Source organism: Glycine soja, chromosome 7 (genome assembly GCF_004193775.1).
Source record: "Glycine soja cultivar W05 chromosome 7, ASM419377v2, whole genome shotgun sequence".
NCBI classification, from domain to species: domain Eukaryota; kingdom Viridiplantae; phylum Streptophyta; class Magnoliopsida; order Fabales; family Fabaceae; genus Glycine; species Glycine soja.
Genome location: NC_041008.1, coordinates 36,525,828 through 36,553,404, shown reverse-complemented (window position 1 = coordinate 36,553,404; position 27,577 = coordinate 36,525,828). Strand labels below are relative to the sequence as shown.

Here is a 27,577-nt window from a genome sequence, read left to right as displayed (position 1 = left end):
AAAATAGCCACCTATAAAACAGAACAATCATAGCATATATTTTTATAGCTGTACACATTAAATGCATTTGCAGATAATGAGGTCAGTAACAAAATAATAATAATTGTAAAGTATTCAAAAAATTAGTGTATTGAATATTGTATATATGAATAATAATAAATTATGGAAGTCTGGGATACGTTAAGCATGGGTTAATTTTAAAAAAATTATTATTATTATTATTATTATTATTATTATTATTATTATTATTATTATAATATAATTAGTATTATTTATTATAATTATTAAAATAGTAATAATAATAATATTAATAGTAATACTAATACTAATTGAATTAAAATTTAAAACCATATATAAATATATAATAATACTGATTCCAGTGTAATATGCCAACATATTTGAAAGCAAAAAACAAACCCTGTTATATACTTGAAAAAGGAACGAAACATTGTTATAAGTGTTATCCCTTGTCTGTTATATATAATTTTATATAAAAACAAATAAATATGAATATAAGAATAAATAAATTAAATCATTAAATGACATAAGTTAAAAGTTTTTGTTTCATCTTTAAAATCTTAAAATTAATTGATTGTAAGAATTTAAAGTTGATTGCTCCTCATAGATGATTTAAAGCTAATTGATAAAATACAACAACAGTTTATTGCATGAAACCAAGTATTTTGTTCGTCATACAGTCAAACTTGACTTAGTAACATGCAAACAAAGCAAATCCAATCGATTTATATGTTATCGTATCGCAATTTGAATAGTTAATTGATATGGTTGTATGTTATTCATTTAATTAATAATTGTAATGGTATTCGCGATAGTAAAGAGTATGAGACAGATGAATACCAATGAAAAGTTAAAGTTGAATCAAATATTATCATATATCATATATATTTGATATTCGATTGTTTATACATCACTTGCTATGAAATGATGGTGGACCGCACAAAATATATTGTCATATCTACTCAGTGAGCAGATTCAATACGATCAAATTGATGTTAAACAAAACATAGAAGCCGAAGCCACAGGATTGTGGAAGTCCTAATTACTCAGCTTTGATATGTTTGTTATTTGATAACTGATACTGTGTATGCTCATCAGAATCGAAATCAGAACTGGTTTGTTGACAACTAATCCTTTTGGTTGGAGTTAAACAGGTGGAGTTTTCAGGATCGTAATCAGAAGACTGTGACAATGATGGCTGTGAACACATTTACCAATATATATATTAAGAACAATATCATAAGTAAATATTTGGCATGATGCAATATTGAAACAAAAGACCCACCATGGGAACAAAAATTGGTGGTGAACTTTCTGGCTCAACAGCTATTCCTTTTCCCTTACTTGATTGTTCCTGCATGAAAAATATTAACATAGGAGAAACACCATTTATTGTTGTTGATCTTATATTGTGATAAACTTATTTAGTTATTACCTTCAACCCAAGGGTGGCTATCAATGATTGAATATGATGGAGTTCTTCACTCACATCCAACACAGATGATTGGCGTAATTGTGAATGAAACTTAAATCTGACAACCCAAGTTTTGAACAAAATTTCGTCAACACACGTTGGAAACACCTTAATATCATCCCCAGCCTAGACAGGTGAAGTAAATGGTATCAATGACAAATCACAGAATCATTATTTAATCTATGGTTCTATCGTGTAGAACATACTGCTATCAACTCATCTCGACATTCTCCAACAGTCTTACCAAACAGCTTGATTCATGTTGCATCCCAGAGAAAGAAGTTTCCTTTGTCCCCATTATGCTCCATCCTAACATTTAATTTATACCTTGACATCCATAGAAATTTCAGGGAAATTTGATAAAACAGGAAAGCGTGTAAATAAATAATCAGTACAAAAAATGATTATGGCTAACTGTGGAACTGTATCGATCACACTGGTATGGCAAGAACGACAAGCTGAGTCACCTTTTGATGGATCAAATGTGGTTGTACAGTTAGGACAACTGTCATAACTCCATGGAGCTTCAATAATGATTTCATCAACTGTTCCAACAGTTAAGCAGTAACAATCCTATAACATGGTGAATAATAGATGAGGAAACAAACATGTGGTAGAGCCCATATTAACGAAAACATTGTTCAACTATTAACCTGTCTGAGATTGTTGATTTCACCTATACTGACCACCTGAGCATTCTGCATAAATTTTTCCACCACATTACTCTGGCTAGATTGGGACTGAGAACCATCTTTATCATTGATTATCCCACCAGAATAAAATGGGACAGACAAAATGAATGGACAACAATATAAAAAATTAGAATTCGACCATTAAAGCGTATAAAAAATGCAAAGGAACTAAAAAACATGAACGCTGCAATATGCCAACACTGTTAAAATGTAAATTTAATGACAAACCTTTGACGAAATTCGTGTATCTCTGTAATATCAGCATTGACATACAATTTAGATCCAAATTTGATATTTTGCACGCTTAGGGGATACTTGTCTGGAATGATATCCATCAATATTATCAACAACATACATATTTATCACCCAAAGTAAATCAATCTACATAATAAAGACTAACCAACACCAGACACACTTGTAGCATCCTTGATTTTACCTAGGGTCAACATAACAACCAATGGTTCCTGAAGCATAAGGTTTTTGTCAATAGCATCATCTAGCTGAATAGCATAGTCCTCCCAAACAGTTATTAGAATGTCGCAGTTACTATGACCAAACAATCACAATCAGTATGTTAGTTGCTGCTAACCCATTCATCATATCATATATCATATAAAATAATAAGGACAAACTAGAATCGTCTGATTTGGTTAGTGTGTGAACATATATATATATATATATATATGTGTGTGTGTGTGTGTGTGTGTGTGTGTGTGTGTGTGTGTGTGTACAATTAGGAGATTTGAATACCTGTTATCCCTGAGCCTTACTGTCATCCTGTGAGGGGGATTAACTGTCTTAACATCGATGAAATCAGCAACCACACCAACAATATCTTGTCAAACATGGTCAGGCAAGACAAATGTTAGTCTGACACAAAGATGCGTATAAAATTGTTGGTTAAACAAAAAACTAAACAAACTGACCCACTAAAGTATGGCGTGGTGCGAGGCCAGAGATTATATCACTAAAAGGAGTAATGAGATAAATATTAGAAGGAATTTCTGGACGGTGGATTTCCTTGACAGATGTAGTTTTTAGGAAATAAACCAAATATGGAGCTGGGCTGACTCTGTATTCAGATTGGTTGTCAACAATCCTCAGGTTTTGAATCAAATACGAAGAACCACACTGTAACTTGTCCCTCAATTCAGTGAAGAGTTCTTGCCAGAGAGTAGCTCCAATTTTTGAACCCTGAAACACTTAAACCATAAAATGAAGTGACATGACATACAATACAAATGAGTAATAACAACAATCAGAAAGAACACAACAATAACCGTTTGGTCTATCAACACCATCTCAATTGTTTGTTTACTATTTTGCTTTCGAGCTTGCCAAAGATCAGTGATACGCACAACTATTTTCCATGTTCCTTTTCTGGTGTGTAACTCAGATATCAGATTTTCTTTGCGAGACATCACTACAACACAGATAATAAAGACCACTGCGAATCACAAAAAGAGAGACTAATACAAAGAAAATAGGAATCACATTGAATAAGAACAAATAGTTGGGACAATACCAACATTGAAAACCTTTTGTCATTGCAAAAAACCCCGCCAAACAGAAATGCATAACTCAAAACGTGGTAAGAACAAAACAACAGCAGACATTAACAAACCTTTTTGGTTTTGCAAACAATGGCAAACAGGAGCAATCCTGCAAAAAAAGTTGGACGAAAATAGAAACCTGCATATAAGAGAAGAAAATAGCAACACACGCCAGTAAAGCCCAACAAAAAGGTAAAGGGTAACAGGAACAAAAAAGGACACAAACAGTGGAAATAAAAAAAATCAAATACAAAAGTAATAAAAGATTTTGACACATCAATGAAAACGGACATAAACACAAAAACCATAGACAAACCTGGAAAAAGAAGAATCAAATGATAGTTTCACGGCTGGATATAGAAGAAGTTAAACAGTACTAAACAAAATGAGAGTGACAATGAGACAAAGGTTACATTTGTTTTTAGTCCAAACCAAAAATCAAAATGAGACAACATTTGTTTTCAGTCCAAAGCAATATACAACCAAATACAACAAAACTAAATGACAATCAAAATGAGACAAAGCTCAAGTATTTTTTTTTTCAGTACAAAGCAAATATACACAAAAAAAAAAAACCAACTACAAAGGCAAAGCTTTAAACATGAAGGAAAATGAAGAGTCCAAAGCAATACACATAAAAAACAAAGACAAAGGTAAATGTTTTTTAACACATGTATGCAAACGAACATAAAGGCCAAAATGAACACATGCATGCAAACGTGTAAAAAAAACAAAATAGAAACAGTTGTAGGCATCAAAATGAACAGAAAGGCATAAACAGTAGCAATGTAAATCAGAATCAGGCAAAGCTCACGCATGTTTTCAGCACTTCAGTACAAAGGAAACCGAAAAAGGTAAACAGACAATGAACACATAACCGAAAAAATAAGCAAATGCAACACAAACCAAAAGTTCAGAAAGCAAGCGCAAAGGAGAGAAATAGTGAACGGAGTGAGCACAGGAGAGATGGAGGTACAGGATGGCAATGGCAAAACAATGACAATATTGGAAAATGTGAAAAGAAGAAATGGGAAAAAAATGGAAAGCAGAAAAGGGAAGAAGCAAAAGCGGGTAGGATGAACATAAACAAAGGGGCAGGACACGTGGACTGAAGTGAGCAATCAGCAAAGAAGCATAAAAGAGGGTTTTTTATTGGATAGGTGGCAACACACGGACTGAAGAGCAAAGAAGCATAAAAGAGGGTTTATTATTGGACAGGTGGCAACACACAGGCTGAAGAGCAAAGAAGCATAAAAGAGGGTTTATTATTGGACAGGTGACAACACACGGGAATGAGGAAAGAAGAAGCATAAAACACGGCAATGAACAAAATGAGCAAAGAAGAAGCATAAAAGAAGGCCTATAACTGGACAGGTGTCAACAGAACAGAGAATAGACAGTGGACAGGTGTCAACAGGACAGAAAAAAAGGTAGTCAGGGCCTTGTTTGTATAAATAGATAGATAGATTGTTACTTTCCGGAACTTATAAATATAATACTTCTATTTTTTTCAATATTTTTATTATAATTTAATTAAAACTTATAGATAAAGAGTATAATTGATAATTATAAATAATAAATAAAATTATAAAAATTAAATTATAATAATTAGATTATCACAAACCCATGTCCTATTGTCTTTATTACTTAAAATTTGTAATGTAAGAGTATATTTTATTGAAATAGAAACCAATTTTTTAGTAATTGAAACTAAGTTCATATCTAACAACTAAATATTGATTAAAATGGAAAGACTCTTTTTTATATTTCAATCATATTAAATAAATTAAAATTAATTTCTCTAAAGTTAAAATAAATAAAAAACAGTGTATCGAAAGTGAATATAGAATATAGATTTTTTAATTAATTAAAAAATAATTATTCCTTGTTTGTCAATTAACAATTATATTATTCCTTGTTTGTCAATTTCTAGATTTGGTGACTTTTCTCAAAAATTCCTAAGATCCAATAGAGTGAGTTGTGCTGGAAGTCAAGCATGAATTATAAGGCCTACATTATTCTAATCGTATTTTGCTTCTGATAATCTAATAGTGGTATTCTCTTAATCTTTCATAAAAAAGAATTAGATCATTTAAAAATATATGTATTTTTCTTAAAAATATATTTAATAAGTAAGAAAATTAAAAAAAATATGATGTAAGAAAATTTAAAATGGTTCTTTTTATTTCATTGACCGTGTTTATTTCTTTATAAGGATGCTTTTTAATAGGTAAGATATTATACTGCATTTTTTTTAAATTTGTATTTTTCTAAAAAATGCATATCCATAGTCCATATAAGTAATAATTTTATATACATCATCGTATTTTTTAGTATTTAGATATTTATATTGAGATTTTTTTCTTAAAGATTAGTTAAGCAAAAACATTTTATAGTTATAAATCATAACAAGGAATATATTTAAATACAATATAAATCATATGATAGTCCATACAATACTTTTTTTAGTTATGTTGAGTTTCATTTATGAATTAATTGTTTTTTTTAAATACTATTCTAGATAAATTATATTTTTTATAAAATAATATATGTAAATTAGTAAAATAAAAAATTAAAACACAAAAAAACAAGTTAACTTTTTAAAAAAACAAATATAAAGTTAAGAGAAATAAAAAAATCATGTTAATTTTACTTTGAAAAAGAAAACACATGTTATGAAATTGGTTCCCTAAAGATTTTATAATGCATTGTTTAAAAAAGAACCTTAGTTTAAAACTCTATCGGTTCCCAATAATTAATTTCTCAACATGAAAAATAATTGTATCATCTATGTCAATAATTTTTTATTGTATTATTTGTGTAAATAATTAATTTTTTATATTAATTACGTAAAAATACTCTTCACTTTCTTTGATATCTTGTTTTGGTCTCCCTTTATTGCTCCCACAATTGATTGAAAATATTCTTAATAAATTGGAAAAACTAATAAAACCTTTAAAAAAATTAAAAATATTCTTAGTCTATTTAATATAACATAATATAACATCTTGATGAAATTTCAGGTTTATTCCGGAACTTATAAATATAATACTTCTAATTTTTTCCAATACTTTTATTATAATTTAATTAAAACTTATAGATAAAGGGTATAATTGATAATTATAAATAATAAATAAAATTATAAAAATTAAATTAAAACATTTAGATTATCACAAACCCATATCCTATTGTCTTTATTACTTTAAATTTGTAATATAAGAGTATATTTTATTGAAATAGAAATCAATTTTTTAGTAATTGAAACCAAGTTCATATCTAACAACTTAATTGATTAAAATGGAAAGACTCTTTTTTTTTTTTTTTTACATAATTCAATCATATTAAATAAATAAAAATTAATTTCTCTAAAGTTTAAATAAATAAAAACGGTGTATCGAAAGTGAATATAGAGTATAGATTTTTTAATTAATTAAAAAATAATTATTAAGATTTTAATATATTTATTATTTATTAACTTTAAAGTTCGTTTAAAATTTTGAAATTTTAATTTTTATAATTTCAATTAACAATTATATTATTTCTTTATAATTTTTAATTAACAATTATAATGAAAATATTGGAAAAAATGAAGTATTAATATATTATACTTATAAGTTGTATTAATAAAATAAAAAACAAGTGTGATAAAGGAAGATATATGACATGTTATAAGTATCACGTAATAAAATTTTAACTTTACACATAAAAGATGTGTGAGAGAAAAGATAATACATTAAATATGATAATAATTACTTTAATAATAATATATTCAAAATAATACAATTGTCTAACAATGTTATTTTGCACGAAATACAACCTGCACGAAACGCACAGTTTTGATAGAATACAACCTTTGTGTGGATATTAAGAAATAGCTTGGGTGCATTTTAGCATTTCCTTTATCTAAATTTTATCGGTTATAAAAGATGCTTAATCCTATTTTTTATCTGGAGTCAATTAAAGAAATCCTATGTTTATATTGTTATGCAAAAAAACTCCTAACTATTTTGCCTTGTGTTTATGTCTATATAATGTCAAAGTCAAACAGTGTTTCCATATATATCATAATTTGACCGTGTGTCACATAATTTCATATTGGTACCTAACTTACATACCTAACGATGCAAAAAGCTTTCAAATTAATAAATCTGGTTCTTATAACAAAAAGTATATCCAAATAAATAACTGTAACTTAGTAATTAACAGATGCTAGAGTTCGTAATCTCTAGTTTTAATATTTCCTGTATTTTGATGAAATTGTTTTAATATATTCTACATATTATATTTTTATTTATATAAAAAAAGGATTGAGGTGCAAAGGCATCAAAACTATTAAAGACCCTCATTATGTTAACATCTTAGCTAGCAACAATAATATGCAGTACCTAAAAATTTAATACTGGCTGTGTACAAATTCCATCATTCAATTAATTTTTCAAACCAACCAGTTTAACCTAATTTCTTATTTTACAAAAACACATTCCACTCTATTCTACGGATGCATTTCAATTGTGTATATTTTAGTCTTTGCACGTTATACCATTTACCGAGCAGTTCAAATAAAAGTACTCAACCAAAGAAAGCAATTAGAAGTCATTCAATATATAATGTGTTCATGGAGTTTTTGCAGTTACCACAAATACCTACGCTGAATTGCCAAATTGTCTACGCTTAACATAACCTGAAGTAAAATTAACAACCACAACTACACAAACTCTGTTTGAAAACAAAATATTCCACACCACTACCTACAAGAGTACGATGTATAAAGAACACATATTTAAGAACTATAACATGTTTCTCATAAAAAAAAAAAAAAAACTACAGCATATTTAATATCGATCTGATTTGAACAATTAAAGAACAAATTAGTGTTAACCGAGAAAATATATAAACAAGGAGAAGTAGTTGAAACATCAAAGAACAAAAGACAAACATATAAATAACATAACCTCATGCTTTCATTGCTTTAATTTCAACTACATAACTGATAATAGGAACGACAACATAATAAGAGAGGATCCATATTTTATTTACTAATCTTCATATAAGCAAAGTCCATTCCTAGACAACATCAAAAAGGACTTTGTTGCAACCTTCATAGTACTAATCACGATATATGACCGGAGAACCATATATCACAAACACTCGAATGCTACTGCGGATCCTCTCAATCAAAAGCATATTCAACCCCAATGGGTAAAAACCTGAATGGTAAATTGCAAAACTGAAACAACAATGATTAAGAAAGGGATCCAACCCATCTTAACCTAAAGGTGGTGATGGCAACTAGTTGCTTCGCTAAAAATACCACTACGGTGAAGAAAAATCACAGATGCTTGGAAGTTGATGAAAAGGGTCCTCACTACCTAGGCTTATATAGGAAGCCCCTTAGTGTTGGTTACCTTCACATATAACCTTTTCAGCTTCCAAAATTTCTTGGGGAAATCCAAATTAAATTCATTCATTATTGCTCCGCTACATGCATATGAATCCTTGGAAATGTGGAATTCTTTTTGCAATCGCCCATTTCTTCTGTTGATTTTTAGTATTTCTATGCTCAGGTTTTCAATATAATAAGTGGATAAACAAAGAGCCACAAAGTTAATTCGGTGGACCTAGCTAGCTGTAAATCACATTCTCATTGTTGCAAGATGCTAACGCCATACAATAATACCCCTCGTTAACTAAATTAGTAATTTCTCCAAAAGAAAATGGTAGATCAGTTATGGGTAAACATTTCTCAACTCTAAACACCTCATTAAGTAATTATTTTTTTTCTCTTCCTATTTTAGACTTCTTTCTTTTCTCTCTCACTAAGTATGTTTAGGTGAAAAAGTGTCAAGCGCAAAGGTAGTAATAGCTTAAAGTAAAAAAGGTATTTGGCAGGTTTATACCTACCAATTTACTATAGTATCCAACCCACCATATCATGCACATATCATAATATTATTTATATATACATATAATTTATTGTGAAAAATAATTATATTTTTTATGACTAATACACTAAATCTCTAATCTTTAACAATATAACTATCCGAGAGTGAAAAATACTAAATCTTTAATTAGAGTTTTTGTTAAGCGATGAGAATATTAACTTTAACCATCACTATGTTAAATGATTATTTTTGTAATTTTATTTATTTATGATTTGAGTTCGAACAAATCAATGTTATGTTTGTTTGTTTTTAACATTATGAGTGTATGTTTTTAATGTTACGTTTGAATTATTTAAGAATGAATTTTTACTATAATTCTAGTAATTGTTTTAATTAAATTTTTTTATTGATTTACTATTATTAACCTTACATAAGTAAAGTGTAGATTGTGTATGCGGGTATAAGTATATAGGTACCCAGTGGGTATAAGGATGAAAATTAAAATGATTACCCATGCGGGTATGAGACTGAATATGAGTATTATTTTTATACACGAGTATTGGAACAAGTATTATAGGACCCGACAAACCCTACCCATTATCTTTCCTATACACTTGTCATTATATCTCAACAAGTGTGGAAATCGACTAGATGAAAGAAAAAAAAACAAAATCACAATGGGTTCCATGAATTGTTTATTTATTTATAATGATAAGTAGAAGTTATATATAAAAAAACCATATACATTAATTTTGGTGATTAAAAGGTATAACGATCAAAACATTTTTATGATATAAATTTGATTAGATACACACTTTTTTATGCTATATATTTTATTTTCCTTTCAATTGAGCTATAACATTTGCATCATTTGATTGAGTTAGAGTGTTATAAAATCAATAGAAATTAATTGAGTTAAAAATGTTTGATTGAGTAAATGTTCTTTTTTTTCACCAATTAAAGCTTTTTTTCATCTCATTACTGCAAAAAAATATTTCCACAACTACCCTCACTTACTTCCTTTTATATTTATATAAAGATAAAATTAAAAGTAAAGATTACAAAATAATTTATGTAAATAAATTAATATATGTAATTTGATTTTTTAATTACTCATCAATTTTTTTTACTTTATAAATTTTTATTATTAGATAAAAAAGTCAATAACTCGTAGTGGAATAATACATAAGAAATATTATTTAGAATACTCATTGAGCAAGCAAATGACATAATGGTTCAATCGTACGTCATTGTGCAAAAGGTCATGGGTTCAAGTCCCGCTAAGATGCGACTGATGCAATGTGATGTGAAGGAACCCCTTTGTCACACAACCAGTCCAAAGAGCAACAAATATTGACACTTAGCTTCATCCTTTCATTGACAAGATTATGGAGGCATAACTCCCACCTGGATGGAAGATGTTGACCATCCATCATTACGGTAAACTCTCGGACCCAGATAACATGTCAACACATTCATCACACAAATGAATTAATCTGTCCATGAATGACAATGCAATCATGTGTCGAGTGTTCCCTATAATGTTGAAAGGTGCAACGCTCCATTGGTATACTTGATTATTGAGAAACTCCATTGATTCATTCATGATGCTTATCACGTGTTTTAGAACTCAATATGCAACGAGCAGACCACACCATCTTGTGGCACTTGCCCACGTTACCGAGTTGCTGGTCATAATACTAAAGATTGCATTATCTCTAAGAAAAAAATAGAAAAATTGATCCAAAAGGGACATCTGTAGAAGTTCATGAAAGACATAACATGTGATCGAGACCATGAAAGAGAACAAGATAGAAGCCGAGAACGCAGCAGGACTCATGAGGCAATAGAAGCACAACGTTAGGATGAGAATACCCCACTTGAAACTTGGCTTCAAGGTGTAATCAACACAATAACTAGAGGATTCGCGGAGGAAAGAAGTTCAAACTCGACACGCAAGCACTATGTTCGTAACCTTAATTTTGTCGACTCGGTTGCAGCCAAAAAAATGGTCACAAGGAGCCTACCCCCTATCACTTTCATAGGTGAAGATTTTGAGGGATAGAGCAATGTCACAATGATCCCATGGTGGTAGTTAAGATAGAGGTTGCTAACTTCTTAGCATGCAAATTTCTACTTGAAAATGGGTGCTCGATCAATTTCCTATACTAGTTGACCTTTAAACAACTGGCATACCAGATAGCCATATTGAGCCATTCTCAGAGCAAATCATAGCTCTCACAAGAGAGACAACTTACACAATAGGATACGTGCACTTGTTAACCACTTTTGGAGATGAAAGGGAGTCAAAGTCCATCATGATTAAGTACCTCCTACTCAATGCCTTAACCTCTTATAATATATTGATAGGACATCCTTCGCTCAACGAGTTAGGGGCCATCATTTAGACTCCTTATTTGGTGATGGAGATTTTAAGTGAAGATATAATGGCAAGGGAATGTTACACTACAAGCCTCAATATTGCCAAGGGAAAGAAAGTGATAGAGCCTAAGGAGTAACTGGTAGCATGCACCTCTTTCAATAACAACTTAGGCAAAGCAAAGCAAAGCTTGAACTGAGAGAGGTTGAGCCGAGAGCAAAGCCCACTAAGGAAGAGAAGTCTTTCCAACTTGGAAAAGAACCATCTTAGTGCACCAAACTAGGATGCCATATGAGTACAAAGGTAGAAGAATCCATAGGCCAAGTACTGACCAAGAATGTTGACCTCCTTGCATGGTTAGCCTCAAACATGCCAAGAATAGATCCCGAGTTCTACTATCACAGGCTAGCTATTTGTCTGAAGGCTAGACCAATTATGCAAATAAAGAGGAAAGTCGACCCTAAAAAAGGAAGGCTCTGGATGAAGAAACAAAGAAACTCCTGAATGCATGATTCATCAAAAAGGTAATACACCACATGGTTAGCTACACATACCTAAACAAATCCTACCCTAAATACTTATACTTGCTTCCGAGTATAGATCGCCTAGTTGATGGAGCATCTGGATTTCCCATCCTTGGGTTTTTAAATGCATATTTCGAGAATAATCAGATTTCAATGTTCAAGCAAGATGAGGAGAAGACTGTGTTCATGATTGATGTGACTAACTATTGTTATTTGGTCTTAAGAATGTCAGGGAAACTTATCAGAGGCTAATGGACAAGATATTCATGAATCAAATCAGAAGGAACTTGGAAGATGTTAGGTCTGGATGATCACGAGTCTCATCCACCTTAGATTTTGATGTATAACAATAAGTATAAATTATTGATATTTTAATTAGTTTTGGCAAATAGACATGATTATTATGTTAAAGGCATTTACAACATTAAATATCCTCCACAACTATAGAGAATATGCTCTGTTTTAACCTAGCATCTAGCATGCTATATTTAGTGAGCATTCACTCTAGTGCATATCAGTGTAACACACTATCATAAGGTAAACTCATGTGTCTAGTCTCAAAGACTGAGTATCATGAAAAGGGAAGTGCACATGTACTATTTTATTCAAATTCTATTTGCGTCTCTTACATTTGAATAGCTAATGTTTGAATTTAAGAAAAAGATAATATAGAAGAGAATAGAAGGCTTCTGTGGAATATTCCCTTAAATGTTGCTTTTAGAGCAAACAAAAAGCACATGGTGTTGTCTGTAATTTGTATATTGTTATTTAGTCTTAAAAATGTCAGAGCAACTTATCAGAGGCTAATAGACAAGATATTCATGAATTAACTTGGAAGGAACCTAGAAGTCTATGTAGATTGCATGGTGATTAAAAGCACAAGCACCACCTCTCACACAGAAATAAGAAAGTACAACATGAGGCTTAACCCGAAAAAATGCATATTTAAGGTACAATGAGGGAAATTTCTTGGCTTCATGCTTATTCATAGAGGGATTGAGGGCAGCCCGAAGAAGTGTGCAACCATCATTGAGATGAGAAGTTAGAATACTCTTAAAGAAGTGCAAAGACTCACTGGCAGACTAATAACATTATTCAGATTCCTACTAAGAGTTGTTGATACAACTAAACCTTTCTTCAAACTACTGAAGAAGCATAAAGGAATAAAGTTGAAGGAGGAATGCAAAGTCCACTTTGAAAAACTAAAAGAGTTCAACGCTTCACCACCCATCCTCACTAGACCTCAACTAGGTAAAGATATGATCCTATACTTAGTAGTATCTAAACATGTTATAAGCTCTGTAGTCGTGGTAGAGGAAGGAAAGAGTCGAAATCTTGTTTACTACATTAGTCAAGTCCTCAAAGATGAAGAGACTTGGTATCAAATGATTGAGAAGTTATCCTTAGCTCTAGTCACTACTGCTAGAAGACTAAGACCTTCCAAAGCCATTAGATAGTGGTTTGAATTGATCACCATATTTAAACAGTGCTAAAGAAACCAAAACTTCAGGCCGAATGATAGCTTGGTCTGTTGAGCTATCAGAATTTATGATCAAGTATGCACCAAGGGGGTTAATGAAAGTTCAATGCCTAGTAGACTTTTTTGCCAAATTGACAACCGCTATAGCAATGGCAACTACTATGTTATTGAGGGTGGTGGAGACCTATACAAGAGAGGATTCATGACTCCTCTATTGAAGTGCCTAAGTAGGGATCAGGTCAAGTACATGATGAACAAGATGCATAGAGGAATTTTCTGAATGCACTTGGGATCTTGGTCAATGACTACCCGAGTACTCAGTGTCGGATACTATAGGCCAACAATAAGAAGAGACTACACGAAATATATGAAGAAATGTCAAGAGTGTTGGAGATTTGGCAACATATCTCATCTATTGGCTGAAGAATTACACAATATAGTGGCTTCGTGGTCCTTCTCCACTTGCGAAGTAAACATACTTGGACCTCCTCCCCCTCCCCCCCTCCACACACACAAAAGTAAAGTTTCTTCTAGTTGGCATGGATCATTTTACAAATGAATTGAGGCCGAGCCAATAACAATTATTTTAGTAGCAAATGTTCAAAAATTCATTTGGAAGAACATTGTGTGCCAATTCAAAATTCCCAACAATGGAAAGTAGTTCATTGACAAAGGAGTTGAGGAGTTCCTTATAAATCTAGCAATTAAATACAAAGCAACTTCAGTGGAACAACCACAAAGCAATGAACAAATAGAAGTAGCAAACAAGGCCATACTCATAGAGGTGAAAAAATGAGTTAGAATGACCAAAGGCAATTGAGCTGAAGAGCATCTCGCTTTCCTATGGGCTTACCATTGCTCTCCATAGTCAACAATAGGTGAAACCCCTTTTCGACTATCATATGGATCTGATGCTATGATACTGGTAGAAGTCAGAGAATCTTCTCTCCAAAACATAAACTTTATGGAGAAGGAAAACAATGAGATGCATAGTGAATCACTCGATTTGGCTGAAGAGACCATCAAAGAAGTCCACATGAAAGCCAAATTGTACCAAAGAAGAGTCGAGAAAAAAATACAACAACTGAGTCAAGCCGATAAACTTCTAGGCAAGCGACTTGGTACTAAGGAAATGTGGAAAAGCCAAGAAATATACTAGATAAGTCAAACTTGCTACAAATTGGGAAGATCCTTTCAAAGTTACTAAATCACTCAAAAACAGAGCCTACTGGCTAGAGTACTATCGCAATTGGGGTCACAGCAGGACAACCAAAACTCAAAATGATAATGTTTTAAAAAGTTAAGTAGTCGCCACCAATAATTTTTACTAGGAAAACATTTTGAAACCTTTTTAAACAAAAAATAGTTTTTGAAAACCAAATTTGGGTTCAAGAGTCCATTACACGCTCAGGGCCTATGATGTTCATTTTTCAAAAAATGGTTACCTTTAATTAATTAAACAAGTAACTTTTAAAATATTTATCTCACCTTAAAACACAACTAAGAATTAATTATAATAAAGTCTATTAATTTATTCATCTAATTATTTTTATTATTAATTTTGATAATTGTGTTTTATTTTATATGACTCGACAGGGTAATTCCATGGTTCTACATATCTCTAAGTATAATGGAAAATCAGAATCTATGTATCTATAACTTTTTTATTTTTTATTTTTACTATTTTAGGACTTTTGAGTTGTCACAACTCATACCTTCTAAAATTAGAGTTGGCACACCAAAGTCAATTCTTTATACAAGTTGTTATTTCAACTATTATTTAAAATTTTTGAGACATCAAACTGTCGCAGCTTTTGTTTCAAAATTTCAAAGATTAAGAAGGATATCGCATCCAACTAATCCATTACCTTTTAATATTTCAAAATTAATATTATTATTATTAAAATAACTTTGAGTACAACAAGTTGTAACAACTTGAGTCCTCACGTAGGTTATAAGAGACAAAAACATATCACATCTAATTATCTCTTTTTATTTCAAAGAAATATTTTGTGATCAATGTAATAAATAAATTAGTAACTCAAATTATAAAAATTGAAACTATTCCCTCTTATCACAATTAAATAAGAGTTAATCTTTAAATTTAATTACTTTAATATTAAATGATTAATTTAATGCAAATTCATTTAAATAAAGATTGATTATTTACAATTTTACTACTTTTTTATTTAGAATTATATTGCAACCTTTATTATTATAACAAGTGTTAAGAGAAAATGTTCCTTATAATAAGTTTTTGTAGGATTTTGTATTTTATGACCACCGAAATTTTCCTATTGTTTATATATGTATACTATTTTTTACTCAAATATACACGTACACCATTAAAAATTGTGTAATCATATTTTAATACACTCAAATAAAAAAAAAAGTAAAACAACCGTAAAACAACCTTTTTTTAACTGTTGCTCTCACAAGGAAAAGGGAAATGGGCCCAACTTATATGTTTAAAAGGCAACACAAAGACTTGGAGTGATAACCCTAAACATTGTTATGCCCTTTCTCTTTCTCTGATATGCACAGCTAGGTCTTGGAGAGGAGTTGTGTCGTCACAACACAATAGTGGCGGATGATGGCGGGTACTCTTCTAGATAGAAGCACCACCATGAAGCATGCGATGGAGATACGTGAGATGGGAAGGGGGAGAGAGCCGCACAAAGGCACTATCATTGTGGCGGCCCATCCTGACAAAGGGACAATACGAGAGTGATGGAGGAAGACCGTGTTGTCACAGCACGACAGCAGCGGGTATCATTTTGGGAAATGTGCGATGTAAAGAAAGGGATATACATACATACATACATACATAAATAAATACATACATACATACACACACACACACACACACACACACACACACACACACACACACACACACACACACACACACACACACACACACACACACACACACACACACACAGATATATATATATATATATATATATATATATATATATATATATATATATATATATATTGTGAGATCACCATTGTGGAAACTTTCCACAGTGGCATACAGAGCATGATAGAGTGAGAGAGAACAAGAGGAAAAAAAGGAAAAGAAGGAAACTGCAACCATCAAATGGTTTCTGATTGGAGTTATTGTTAGAATTTTGGCAAGCGTATCAATTGTCGTCGCAGGTTACAGATTTGTAAAAAGAGATTGTCTCCACAGGAACTTGAGTTTACTTAATTCATTTGGATATAGGTTATCAGTTCAATAGTTATGTACAAGTTTTAGTCGAAATATCATGGGTTTGTTTAACTAATGAAATTTAAAGTAATGAAATAACGAAATTTATGGAAATGATGAAAATCACAAAAATAACAGAATTAGAACTACATAAAGTTACAAAAATAACAGAATGTGACGCGGTGACATTTTTGTAATTAAGATCACTGTATTTTGTTTTTATGACGTACATTCTAAGACGATTATGAAAAAATGTTTTAGAATATGACATGGTGGCATTTCTGTAATTATCAAAAACTTAAACTACGACGGGTTTGAAGGAGGAACCGCCTTCGTATTAGTTCCTTATTGACCCTTTTTGTTCTCGTTCATCTCTCAACCACTCCACCCCCCGCCGCATCCCACTCCTTTCCTCCAAACCCTAAAGCGTGTATCACTCCCTTTCTCAGTCACTCACACGACGCCACCGCACACCTCAGAGACCCCACCACCGGTCGTCCAGCCGCTCATGCTATCGCAACACCACCAACCCCTCCGAACCGAAGCTAGGGTTTCCAAGCTAGCATCCGAAACAACGATCTCTCCCTCATGCTTGAACACAAGACATCTCATTGGGTGTTGCATTAGGTTCAGCAACTCAGATTGCCATATTTGTGAACATACACACATTACATCTTTTCTTTTCTTTTTTCATTTATACAGGGGTCAAAATCGTTGTCGTCTTTGATGCAATGATGTCTGGACTCCCCACTCACAAGGAAGATATCACTGGGTACTCTTTTCTTCCTATCATACAATGTACTTGTCAAGTACCATTTCTATTTACCTTAACATTCTTTTCTATGACTTTTTCCATTTTGCAGTCTTGATATCATTTTCTCAAGTGAAACATGTGCTGATACATGGATTGAAAAAGAGGTTAGATATTTCTACACTATCCTGGCTGCAATTTTACTACCATCAATTATCATGGATTTTTGGAGAGTTTTCTTCTTTTGTAACATGATTTAGGAAAATCGATTTTATTATCTGTTTGACATACTGATACTACGGGAGTGCTTGAGTAAACAACTTAATTAAATACAATGGATCAGTTTAGATAAAGTTCTCAATAAGCCCTTATAGCATGTAAGAGAAAACATAATATATCTCAGCTTTTCGGAGAAGTCAGATGAGAGAACTTTTATAGAAGTCGAAGTGCTTAAGTTGATTTTAACTTACAAGAGAAGTGAAGTTCAATTCATTTTATTTTCTTCAACTATAAGTAATTATTAAAAAATTTATCCAAACTGGCTAAATCAGAATTTATTCGAAAGCTTAGTGCTTGACTGTGAAGCTTACCGAAATAAGCTAAAAATAATTTATTTTAATAATTTTTTCATTAAGCTTATTGAAATAAAGCTAGAAAGATCTTATAAGAAAGTCACAAACCACTTCTATAAACCCATGTAAGCACTTCTAAATGCCCTCCAGGTTTGAGATTATTGCAGTGGGATTTTGTTTTTCAAAATTTCTCTTGATCCTATTTCCAGATGTATTAGAATCTCCTGCTTGCCTTGGTTTAGAATGTGGAATTCAAACAGTTATTAATGAATTAGTATCTAAAATGATATTATTTTCTGCACACATGGGCGTTGAATTGCATTGATGTCAGGCATGTAACTTTAAAGGGTTTTAACGAGAGAACCAAGGTCATCTCCATTTATAGTACTCTAATTTTGTAGCAGTATAAGTGAATCTTTTTGCATTGGAATTGACACTACCAATAGAGAACTTCTTCATCTTTATGAACACTATACATCTTTCATTTCCTCTTATTCTTTGAATGGAAATTAACAGTAGTATACTAGTATTCTTTGCTCATTTTAGGTTGCAGCTTTAAAGGAGGATGGTTGCCCCAAAGTCTGGGTAGTCACTTCTAATCAGTGTCATCAGCAAGCAGCACATGGAGTTGTATGCTTCCTTCCTATAAATTGAAAACTTGAGTGAAATGGATGCAACTTGATTGTCAATTGTCTTCACAATTCTTTTCCAGCTATGAGTATTTCACTCTCCTTATCAAAATATGCAAACTATATAATTTCTACAAAAATTAAAGTAATTCTTTGATCTTATCATGATTACCTTTTCATGATTCTTTAAATGCTGATTAATACCATCACTTGATTATCAAGTAACATTGTCTACATTGTGCTCTGTTTATTGGTGCAAAAGTTTTATATTGCTGCTGACTTTCAAGGAGCCTTTATTTGGAGTTGCAAGGCATTGGTTCCCGATAATTTGTGACATAATCAAACGAAAGGGTAAAAGATTCACATTCACTTTAACATAACATAGTTTTCTTTTCATGTGTTGTTTTCTTTTTCACAGTCATAAAAAACAAATGACCGTTACCTCCCGTAAAAAAAGTGACTGTTACTTCAATGATACGCTTGTAAAATATAAATAATTACAAATATTTGAGATTAAGGGGGGAAATAAGGACAAAAGATTAAATCAAAGCGTCCCTTTTTAACTTTGTTCGATCTACATTTTATATAGTTATGTCTTGTGTTATGTATATTTTTAGTCATGTTACTTTTAAACTATACATATGTATATATAATAATTTTTAATTATGTATATAAGTTAAATTCTCTTGTAATCAATTAAATAATACCTCTTTGTTTAAAAAATAAATAAAATGTGAGCTTTTAACAGTAAAATAATTTTGTCCATTAATTTTAGAATAGAAATCAACACACATGTGACCAGTTTTTTTTTTTTTAGACACATGTGACAATCATGCTTGAGATAAGACATTAAATGTAAACATTTCTTTTAGTTGGGATTTGAATCTTAGTTTATCATGTGGGAGATTAATTACTTACGTTAGATCCAATCCCATTGAATTGACCAATTTATTAATGTATTTTGATTTATTTATTTTAAAAAACAAATATATTGTGCAACCTAGGAATTTAAATTTAATTCCACTTAGACTCTCTTGGTATACACAACAAATGAAAGTTAGGTAGAAAGTAAATTAATATTCCTTCCATAAACGTAGCCTTGGTATATTAATTTGAGCCAAATATTCTCAACTTTTCAATATATATTTCTATAAATGTGTGTCATAGTACTATCTTAGGGGGGAAATTAAAACAAACTTGTCCTTGTTTTAGCTTATAATTAAGTTAAACGGATATCAACTTAAATAAGATTAGAGGTGTGGACTTTTCTTTAAAAAAAAGAATAGGCAAGTAATTATGTTTTAATGCATGGATTTATTTTTATTTATTTAAAGTATAATAAAGATAGAACTTAAAATCTTTTATATATATCATTCTAACTTTTCACCACTAGTGGATAATTTTTTTTCTACAGCTAAGTTGGGGCTTCATTATTATAATATTATATAACTGGTATCCTAACACTATCAAAGTACATGAAATTAATCCTTAATTTTTGTTGATTAAATTAGTTTATTAGTCATCTAATTTAATTTTAGGTTCAATTTCATCTTTTAATTTTTTTTTATTTAATTTGATCTTGTTGTTTAAATTGGACTAACATGTTAAAAAACTATATTTTATGACTATTTAAAATCAATTAGTGATAATTTTAAACCGTTACAAAATACACATTTAGATGGTAGGATCACTCAAATTAATTTAGACAACAAGAATATATTAAATAGATTTTAAAAATTAGAGGACCAAATTGAATCCAAAAAAATTAGAGTACTAAATTGAATTTATTTTAAAAATTAGAAGATCAAATTAAAAAAAAATCCAACTTAAAAAATAAATTAGAGCACAAATAATTTAATTTAACTTTTTTTTCATGGAAGAAATGAAGCAACCAGACTATATATGGGCCATGACTGGGAGGACCTGTAGAGTATACTATGACTGGGAGGACCTGTCGAGTATACTCGACAAAATATTTTATTGAGTCAATTTCAATTGAACCCAAAAGACATAAATTAACAAGTGGGATGTATGGAATTTTGATTGTTTGACAAAGATAAAGTGGTGCGGTAGCTAGCTTGACTGGGTGGTTTGTGGAGCGTTTTGCCAACCAATCCTCTAAAGTTTGATGACCAAAAAATAAACCATCATAATCAAATTTCATGAGATACTCCTAAAACTAGAGTCCTAGATAATAGTATCTGTAACACTGACCGAAGTTTCATACTAATCTAAAATGGCTTCTCACAACACACCCACACTATTTTTTATATAATAATAACTAGCTTCAAATTGTGATTTGCTTTCGGGGAAAGTTGGGCTTTCTTAGGGAATTAAGAAGGACTTTCACAAGTCACAATTTTAATTAGAACCACTTAATGAAAGTTTGAAAAATGTTAAAGAACTAATCAATTTTAACAAATCACAAATTGAACTTGTTCGTGTCACAAATAGATTGGATACCTGTGTCCTTCTGTTGAAAGGTTTTTCACTGTGTTGAAGGGTTTTCTTCTCTTAGTTCCTTGTCGAAGTCTCAGGTGCGTGGGTGCCTGGAAGAGTAAGGGGGTACCTGCAAAAGGCACTCCAACGCTCAAGTGAGGATTCATCTCAGAGTTGTTAAAAGTATATAGTGTGTATGCGAGAATGAATCACTCCCCTTACCTAGGGGTTCACCCTTTTTTATACTAACCTGAGGGGCCTGGGTCTATGGGCCTGCCCCATCCTGATTACCAGTTGTGTAATACTCCTTCTAATCATACTTAGGTACCTCAAGGTGCCATGAAGTGGCCGTTACATCGTGGATGTAACAATTACTTCCCACATTTGTTCAACTTCCCACGTTGGGCACTAGAATGTCGTGTGATCCTAGCCGTAGATCTATTTTGATTGAATGATGGGGGGATGTTGTTGGTTGGGCCTCGTCCCTGGCCCAACTCCTATAAATAGGGGGAGGTCCCCCCCTTCACTCTTTGCCCTTAATATTTCTTTCTTTGCTCTGAGTTGAACAATGCTTCTTCACTCTCAACTGAGTAGTGTAATCAATTTTTTCTTTAAGGTACGTAATAATGGTGTCGATCGAAGATTCATCGTCAAGGGAGTCGGTTAGAGGTGAGCATGAGGTTTGAGGGTTTGATGACGAGGTTTTTGATGTGTCATCCGACTCCCACTCTTTGGGATTGGTTTCTTCTAGTGCGGTTGACCTCTCGACAATCTAGGGGTCTAGCGAACTTTCAATTTTTTGAGCCAACTACTGCCCAATGCGATTGGAAAGGTGGGTGAAAGCATTGTGGCTCCAACATTGGTCGCCGTTGCCGAGGTGGCTGCTTCTCGGCCTAAGAAATGCTCAACGCTGAAGGAGAAGTGTTTCCCTTCTCCTATCACGTTTTTGGAGTATATGTGGGTTGATGAAGAGGTAGGCACCTATTTCTCTCAGTAGAATCATTAGTCGGACTTGACCAACCTCATGAGTTGGCTGTTGATCAATACCGTAACGGATCCAAAGACGTGCCCAATCACTCTCTGCACGGTCCAATCAAATGCCACATAGCTCGCGAAATTCGTGTTTATGAACTGAGAGGGTGGGTGCCAAAATGTTCCTGTCACAAATGGATTGGATACTTGTCCTTCTGCCAAAGAGTCTTCTACTGTGTTGAAGGGTCTTCTTCTCTTAGTTCCTTGCTGAAGTCTTAGGTGCGTGAGTGTGAGTGTCCAGAACAGTGAGGGGGGGGAGGGGGGGTACCTACAAAAGGCATTACAATACTTAAGTGAGGGTTCGGCTTAGAGCTATTAAAGATATATAATAAGTATGCGAGAATGAATCAGTCCCCTTACCTAAGGGGTTCACCCCTTTTTTTCTAACCTTGTTGGGCCTGGGTCTATGGGCTAGTCCCATCCTGATTACTAGTTGTGCAATACTCCTTCTAATCATGCTAAGGTACCTCTAATCAAGTGATTACCCTTAAGTGAGTTTAGTGGTGATAATCACGACTGAGTGGTGCTCGTTGTTCGCATATGTTGAAGGTCGAGATATACTGTTCGACATATATGGATACATGGTTGAAGGACGTGTTTGATTTGGGTGTGTCAGATATCCCCTCGATCTGGCTGAATACTTTATATGGTATAGAACTAAAACCTCTCAATATATAACTACTTACCACTAGAGATTAGATTCACTTATACACTCGGTTATGTGCGAACGTGCAAATTTGCCCTGTCACAAAAGTTACAACACCCCAACTTGGTTGAATCCAAAGAACATAAGATACCTTATCCAAGCTTTAGACGAAGACACATCAAAATTCTTACCTAGAGCATCCTTCACGTGAAGACTAGCTCTAGTTCATGGGTTCAAGGCAATTTTATCAGCCTCCCACTACCTCCCTGCTCATGAAGGCATTTTTCTTTTCAATCTATGATAATTAATAAAAGCAGATTATAGTTTTTATTTTAATCCTAATGTATATAGGATGGAATCTTTTAGAATGAAAAAGAATGTTAGTCACACTTTTTTTTTCTGTATACTTTTTTATTGTTATATACTACTAACTTTTTGTAAATTTCATTAATTAAATACAATAGTTGCCGCACTTCTATGTGGTATGTGGAAGATTTATATAAAAATTACTAAACAATAAAAAAAGTATTAAACAGAGTATATTATCTTATATAATGTTGATTTCTATATAAAAAAATTGAAAGAAAAAGGTGATACGGACATCTGATTGTTTTTCACCAAGTTGCGATGCATATTTAAGCTTTCAGGGGTTTGGTATCCCTGTCTCTTTCAGGGTTGTTTCCTATATTAAGAATTATATATTCTCCTTCTCCTATCATATCTTATGTATGTCCTTAAAAAATCAAATCTTATGTACTTTTAAAATACTAATTAGGGTAATTTCACTTCATGTAAATAAAACAAATAAAACTATAAAAAAATGGTTATTTCACTCCGAGAAGAATGCAATTATAATTATCCAGAGCATTTGGTATGGATAAATTTTTTGTTGCTGGGAATCATACGTACGTTTGGGAAATTTAGTTTCCTGTATACATCTAAAAAAATAATATTTCCGACAAAGAAGGTTTTCCAAAATGTTTTTTAGTTATGTTTTCCAAGAAAACTTTTTCAATAGAGAAAGGTGTGAATCTTACTTATTTTTATTTTTATTTTTCTATTACTTTAATAAAAATATCATTTTACTTTTATTAAATTATTTAATGTAAAATATCACATAATTCTTTTATTCCAAAAAAAATTATCTAATATTCTTAATGGTCAATCAAACAGATTTTATTCATTTTCAAAAAACTATGATTCTCAATATTCATAATTCTCAAGAATCATAATTTTCATATATGAAAAAAAAGTTCCCCTACCAAACGTCCTTATAAGGTAAAATATGTTTTTGTTTTTTTATACTTTAGTCAATTTTAGTTTTAACCCCTTTAGTTTTAAATTTATTAATTTGATCCTATACTTTAAAAAATATGTATATTTAGTCTCTACACATTGACAACAAAAAAATTAAATAAGGATTAAGTTCATATATTTTAAAAAAATATAAGGATGAAACTGATTAATTAAAATTATAGGGGTTAAAATTAAATTTGACTTAAAGTACACAACGTATTTTATCCTTACTTGCAATGTTATTATTTCAAGGTATTGTGCTTAAATGTTTTGCTATCAAGGTATTCTTTTGCAAATTACTCATTTTAACTTTTGAGAAAACTTTAAAAGTACTTGTGTTTAAAAAGTTTTTTTGTTTTTTCAAAAGTCTTATTGAATTATCATAAGTATATTTTTGTTTAAAAGAATTTCATGAAAGATACGAAACAAGAAATTTTTTATTTCCATATAAATCACCTTCTTGGAAATATCATTCCAATATATAAAATTCTTGAGAAATTTTAGAAGATATAATTTAGTTTTTCTTTCACTGAAAAGATATAATTATGTTATTATTCAAATTTTCTGTTAATAATATGTTTAAAATTAATTACAACGGAAAATTTTAATAGCTTTATAATCAATTACCACAAAAGAGTTTTATTTGTACTCATTCATATATTAACATTCTCAAAAATCTCTTACAACAATAACAAAAAAATAAATTATTCTCTTCAATCCATTCATGTAAAAAATTATTCTCATTACTTTTCTTACAAATGTTAAAATTTTCACATTTCGTGTACCAATCCTTACTCAAAAACAACTTCATATTATTTTTCAACTAGTACGGTACCCATGCATAGACATGAGTGCAGCCAACGGTCATGCATGCATGTTGTAGACGAACTAAACAATAGATTTTAAATCGGCAAAGAAAGTATTTGCATTGATATAATGCACCAATGGTACCAACAAGAACAAAAAGAGTAGTAGTTATATTATATTTATATCTATGAATGATATAAATATTAGATAACCAATAGTTTGAACCAAAATCCAAATACAACATAAAGACAAAGTTTCTGATCAGGCAAATTTCTTTTCGGAATATCAGTTAGTGAACATGATCACAATGTAGTTTGATGGCTTCAAAGATGTCCTGTTGATCATGGTAATACTTGTATGAACACTAAAGAAATAGTAAGATAATTACTAATTTCAAGTATACTTTGTTTAGAATGCAAGTAAATTGTGTCTCGATTAGAAAGTACAATTATTATACTGACATCTGATGATGACATGTTTCATAACTCCATGGCTAAATATGAATGCTATGACAATTAATCTCCAAATACACAAATTAAATGTTAAATTTAGATGTCATAGTTATATATTTGTGTTGAATCAATGAGATTGAAGTCATGAAGATGTGAAATTTGTATTGTACGTTTTTAGATTAGGCATGTTGAGTATTTAGACTTAGTTTTATTATCGATGCTTAGTGGTAATCAAACATGAGAAGATATATGTATTGATCTCAAAGTTTCTTAGAAGCAATGAGTTCAACACTGTATAATCGATTATCAAGTTTAGTAATCAATTACAAAGTGTTAGAATAAACATTAAAACTCAATTCTCTTGAAATATTGGCAAGTTTTGTTGAATTAATCAATTACCTAAGGCAGTTTCAGCAGAAGGAAGTCTCTGAAGCTAAAGATAATCGATTACCATATTCCGTAATCTATTACATTGTGTTTGGAAACTTTAGAAGCACTATGTGTAACGAAATAACCGATATCGCATTTGATAATCGATTATTCCAAACCCGTAGAAGCTTGAGAAGCACTCTATCAAACGAGATAATTGATTACCCTGTTTCTGGAAATGTAGAACAAAGAAGGACTTGAGCAAGTTAATTGATTACCCAATTTGCTAATCGATTAAATCTATTTTATCAATTAAAACTATAAATACCCTCACTTATTCTTTCTCATTAGTGACTCTTGATTCAATCTTATCTTTTGAAGAAAAAAATCTTAGAGTCATCTAAGGGAATCACTCTACATTTCAACAAGAGTTTCATGATGATCAAGATTCATTCATTCTTCATCATGGTTAGAGAAAGAAAGAAAGAGCTTAAAGATATTGGGATTTGCACATTCAGATGTATTCAATCCTATTTTGAATTCTTTATAGGTTCTCACTGTTGGACATTTTAGTGTAATTGATCTCTTTATTATGTTAAAATAAGAGTGCACGCTTGTTTTAATGTAATAACGAGATGTTCGGTTTAGGCAAAGGTTGGAAGTTACATGGAAGTTACTAAAACTTCCATCAACGGTTGGAAGTTACATGGAAGTTACTAAAACTTCCATCAACGGCAATTTTTAAAAATAAATAACTTCCATCAACCGCCAAAAACCACCTGTTCTTTGATTATAAATAATCATCCTGGTTCAGAAAGCATAATATGTGAAAAACTCACAAGACCAAAACAAAACTCTTGAATTATAATCTTCTGATTTTATCCGATTGAACAATTTTGATTGAACCCCGAAATTTGATTCAATCTGAAAGTGTTTATACACGACTTCAGATTTATCCAGGATTATTTCGATTTTCAAAATTAACCAACAAAAGATTGAATCATACTTGTTTTTGACATATCTTTTAATCTTTTGTAATGAACATGTCCTAATCTAGCATGCCAAATTTCTGATTTTGTCATATTAGTTATAGAACTACACGAGGCCATACAAACAGATTCATGAACAAAAGGAACATCAATGTTTAATTTAAACATTCCATTACAACGATAACCAAATCCAACAAACGAACCATGTCTTGACAAGATGTACTTGTCACTTTCAAGTACTTGCTTGAAACCACAATTATTTAAAACCATACCAGACAATAAGTTCTTACGAATACCAGGTACAAATAAGACATTATCCAAATACAAACTTTTTTCGGAAGTAAAAACTAAATTCACACAACCTAATCCTAGGAT

At 31.4% G+C, this 27,577-nt stretch overlaps 1 protein-coding gene across 1 annotated transcript; it reads right to left on the bottom strand.

Annotated features, from left to right (window-relative positions):
• Window positions 1-1,749: 1,749 nt before the first annotated feature.
• On the bottom strand, window positions 1,750-17,832 carry LOC114420636. The gene is made up of 9 exons (XM_028386481.1): window positions 17,678-17,832; window positions 3,809-3,846; window positions 3,465-3,607; window positions 3,111-3,378; window positions 2,935-3,019; window positions 2,585-2,730; window positions 2,146-2,243; window positions 1,908-2,065; window positions 1,750-1,819 (listed from the first exon to the last, which is right to left on the bottom strand). Exons 1-9 carry the CDS (start codon window positions 17,830-17,832, stop codon window positions 1,750-1,752), a joined length of 1,161 nt encoding a protein of 386 aa, XP_028242282.1.
• Between the last annotated feature and the right edge of the window lie 9,745 nt (window positions 17,833-27,577).

Excerpts from the sequence above, each read along its gene's own strand:
- LOC114420636 (XM_028386481.1), bottom strand. The coding sequence starts at position 17,832 with ATGAGATGTCTTGTGTTCAAGCATGAGGGAGAGATCGTTGTTTCGGAT. Across the intron at positions 3,020-3,110 it reads ACCACGCCATACTTTAGTGG|ATATTGTTGGTGTGGTTGCT; the intron begins GTCAGTTTGTTT and ends ATGTTTGACAAG. Across the intron at positions 2,244-2,584 it reads TACAAGTGTGTCTGGTGTTG|ATGGTTCTCAGTCCCAATCT; the intron begins GTTAGTCTTTAT and ends TCAATGATAAAG.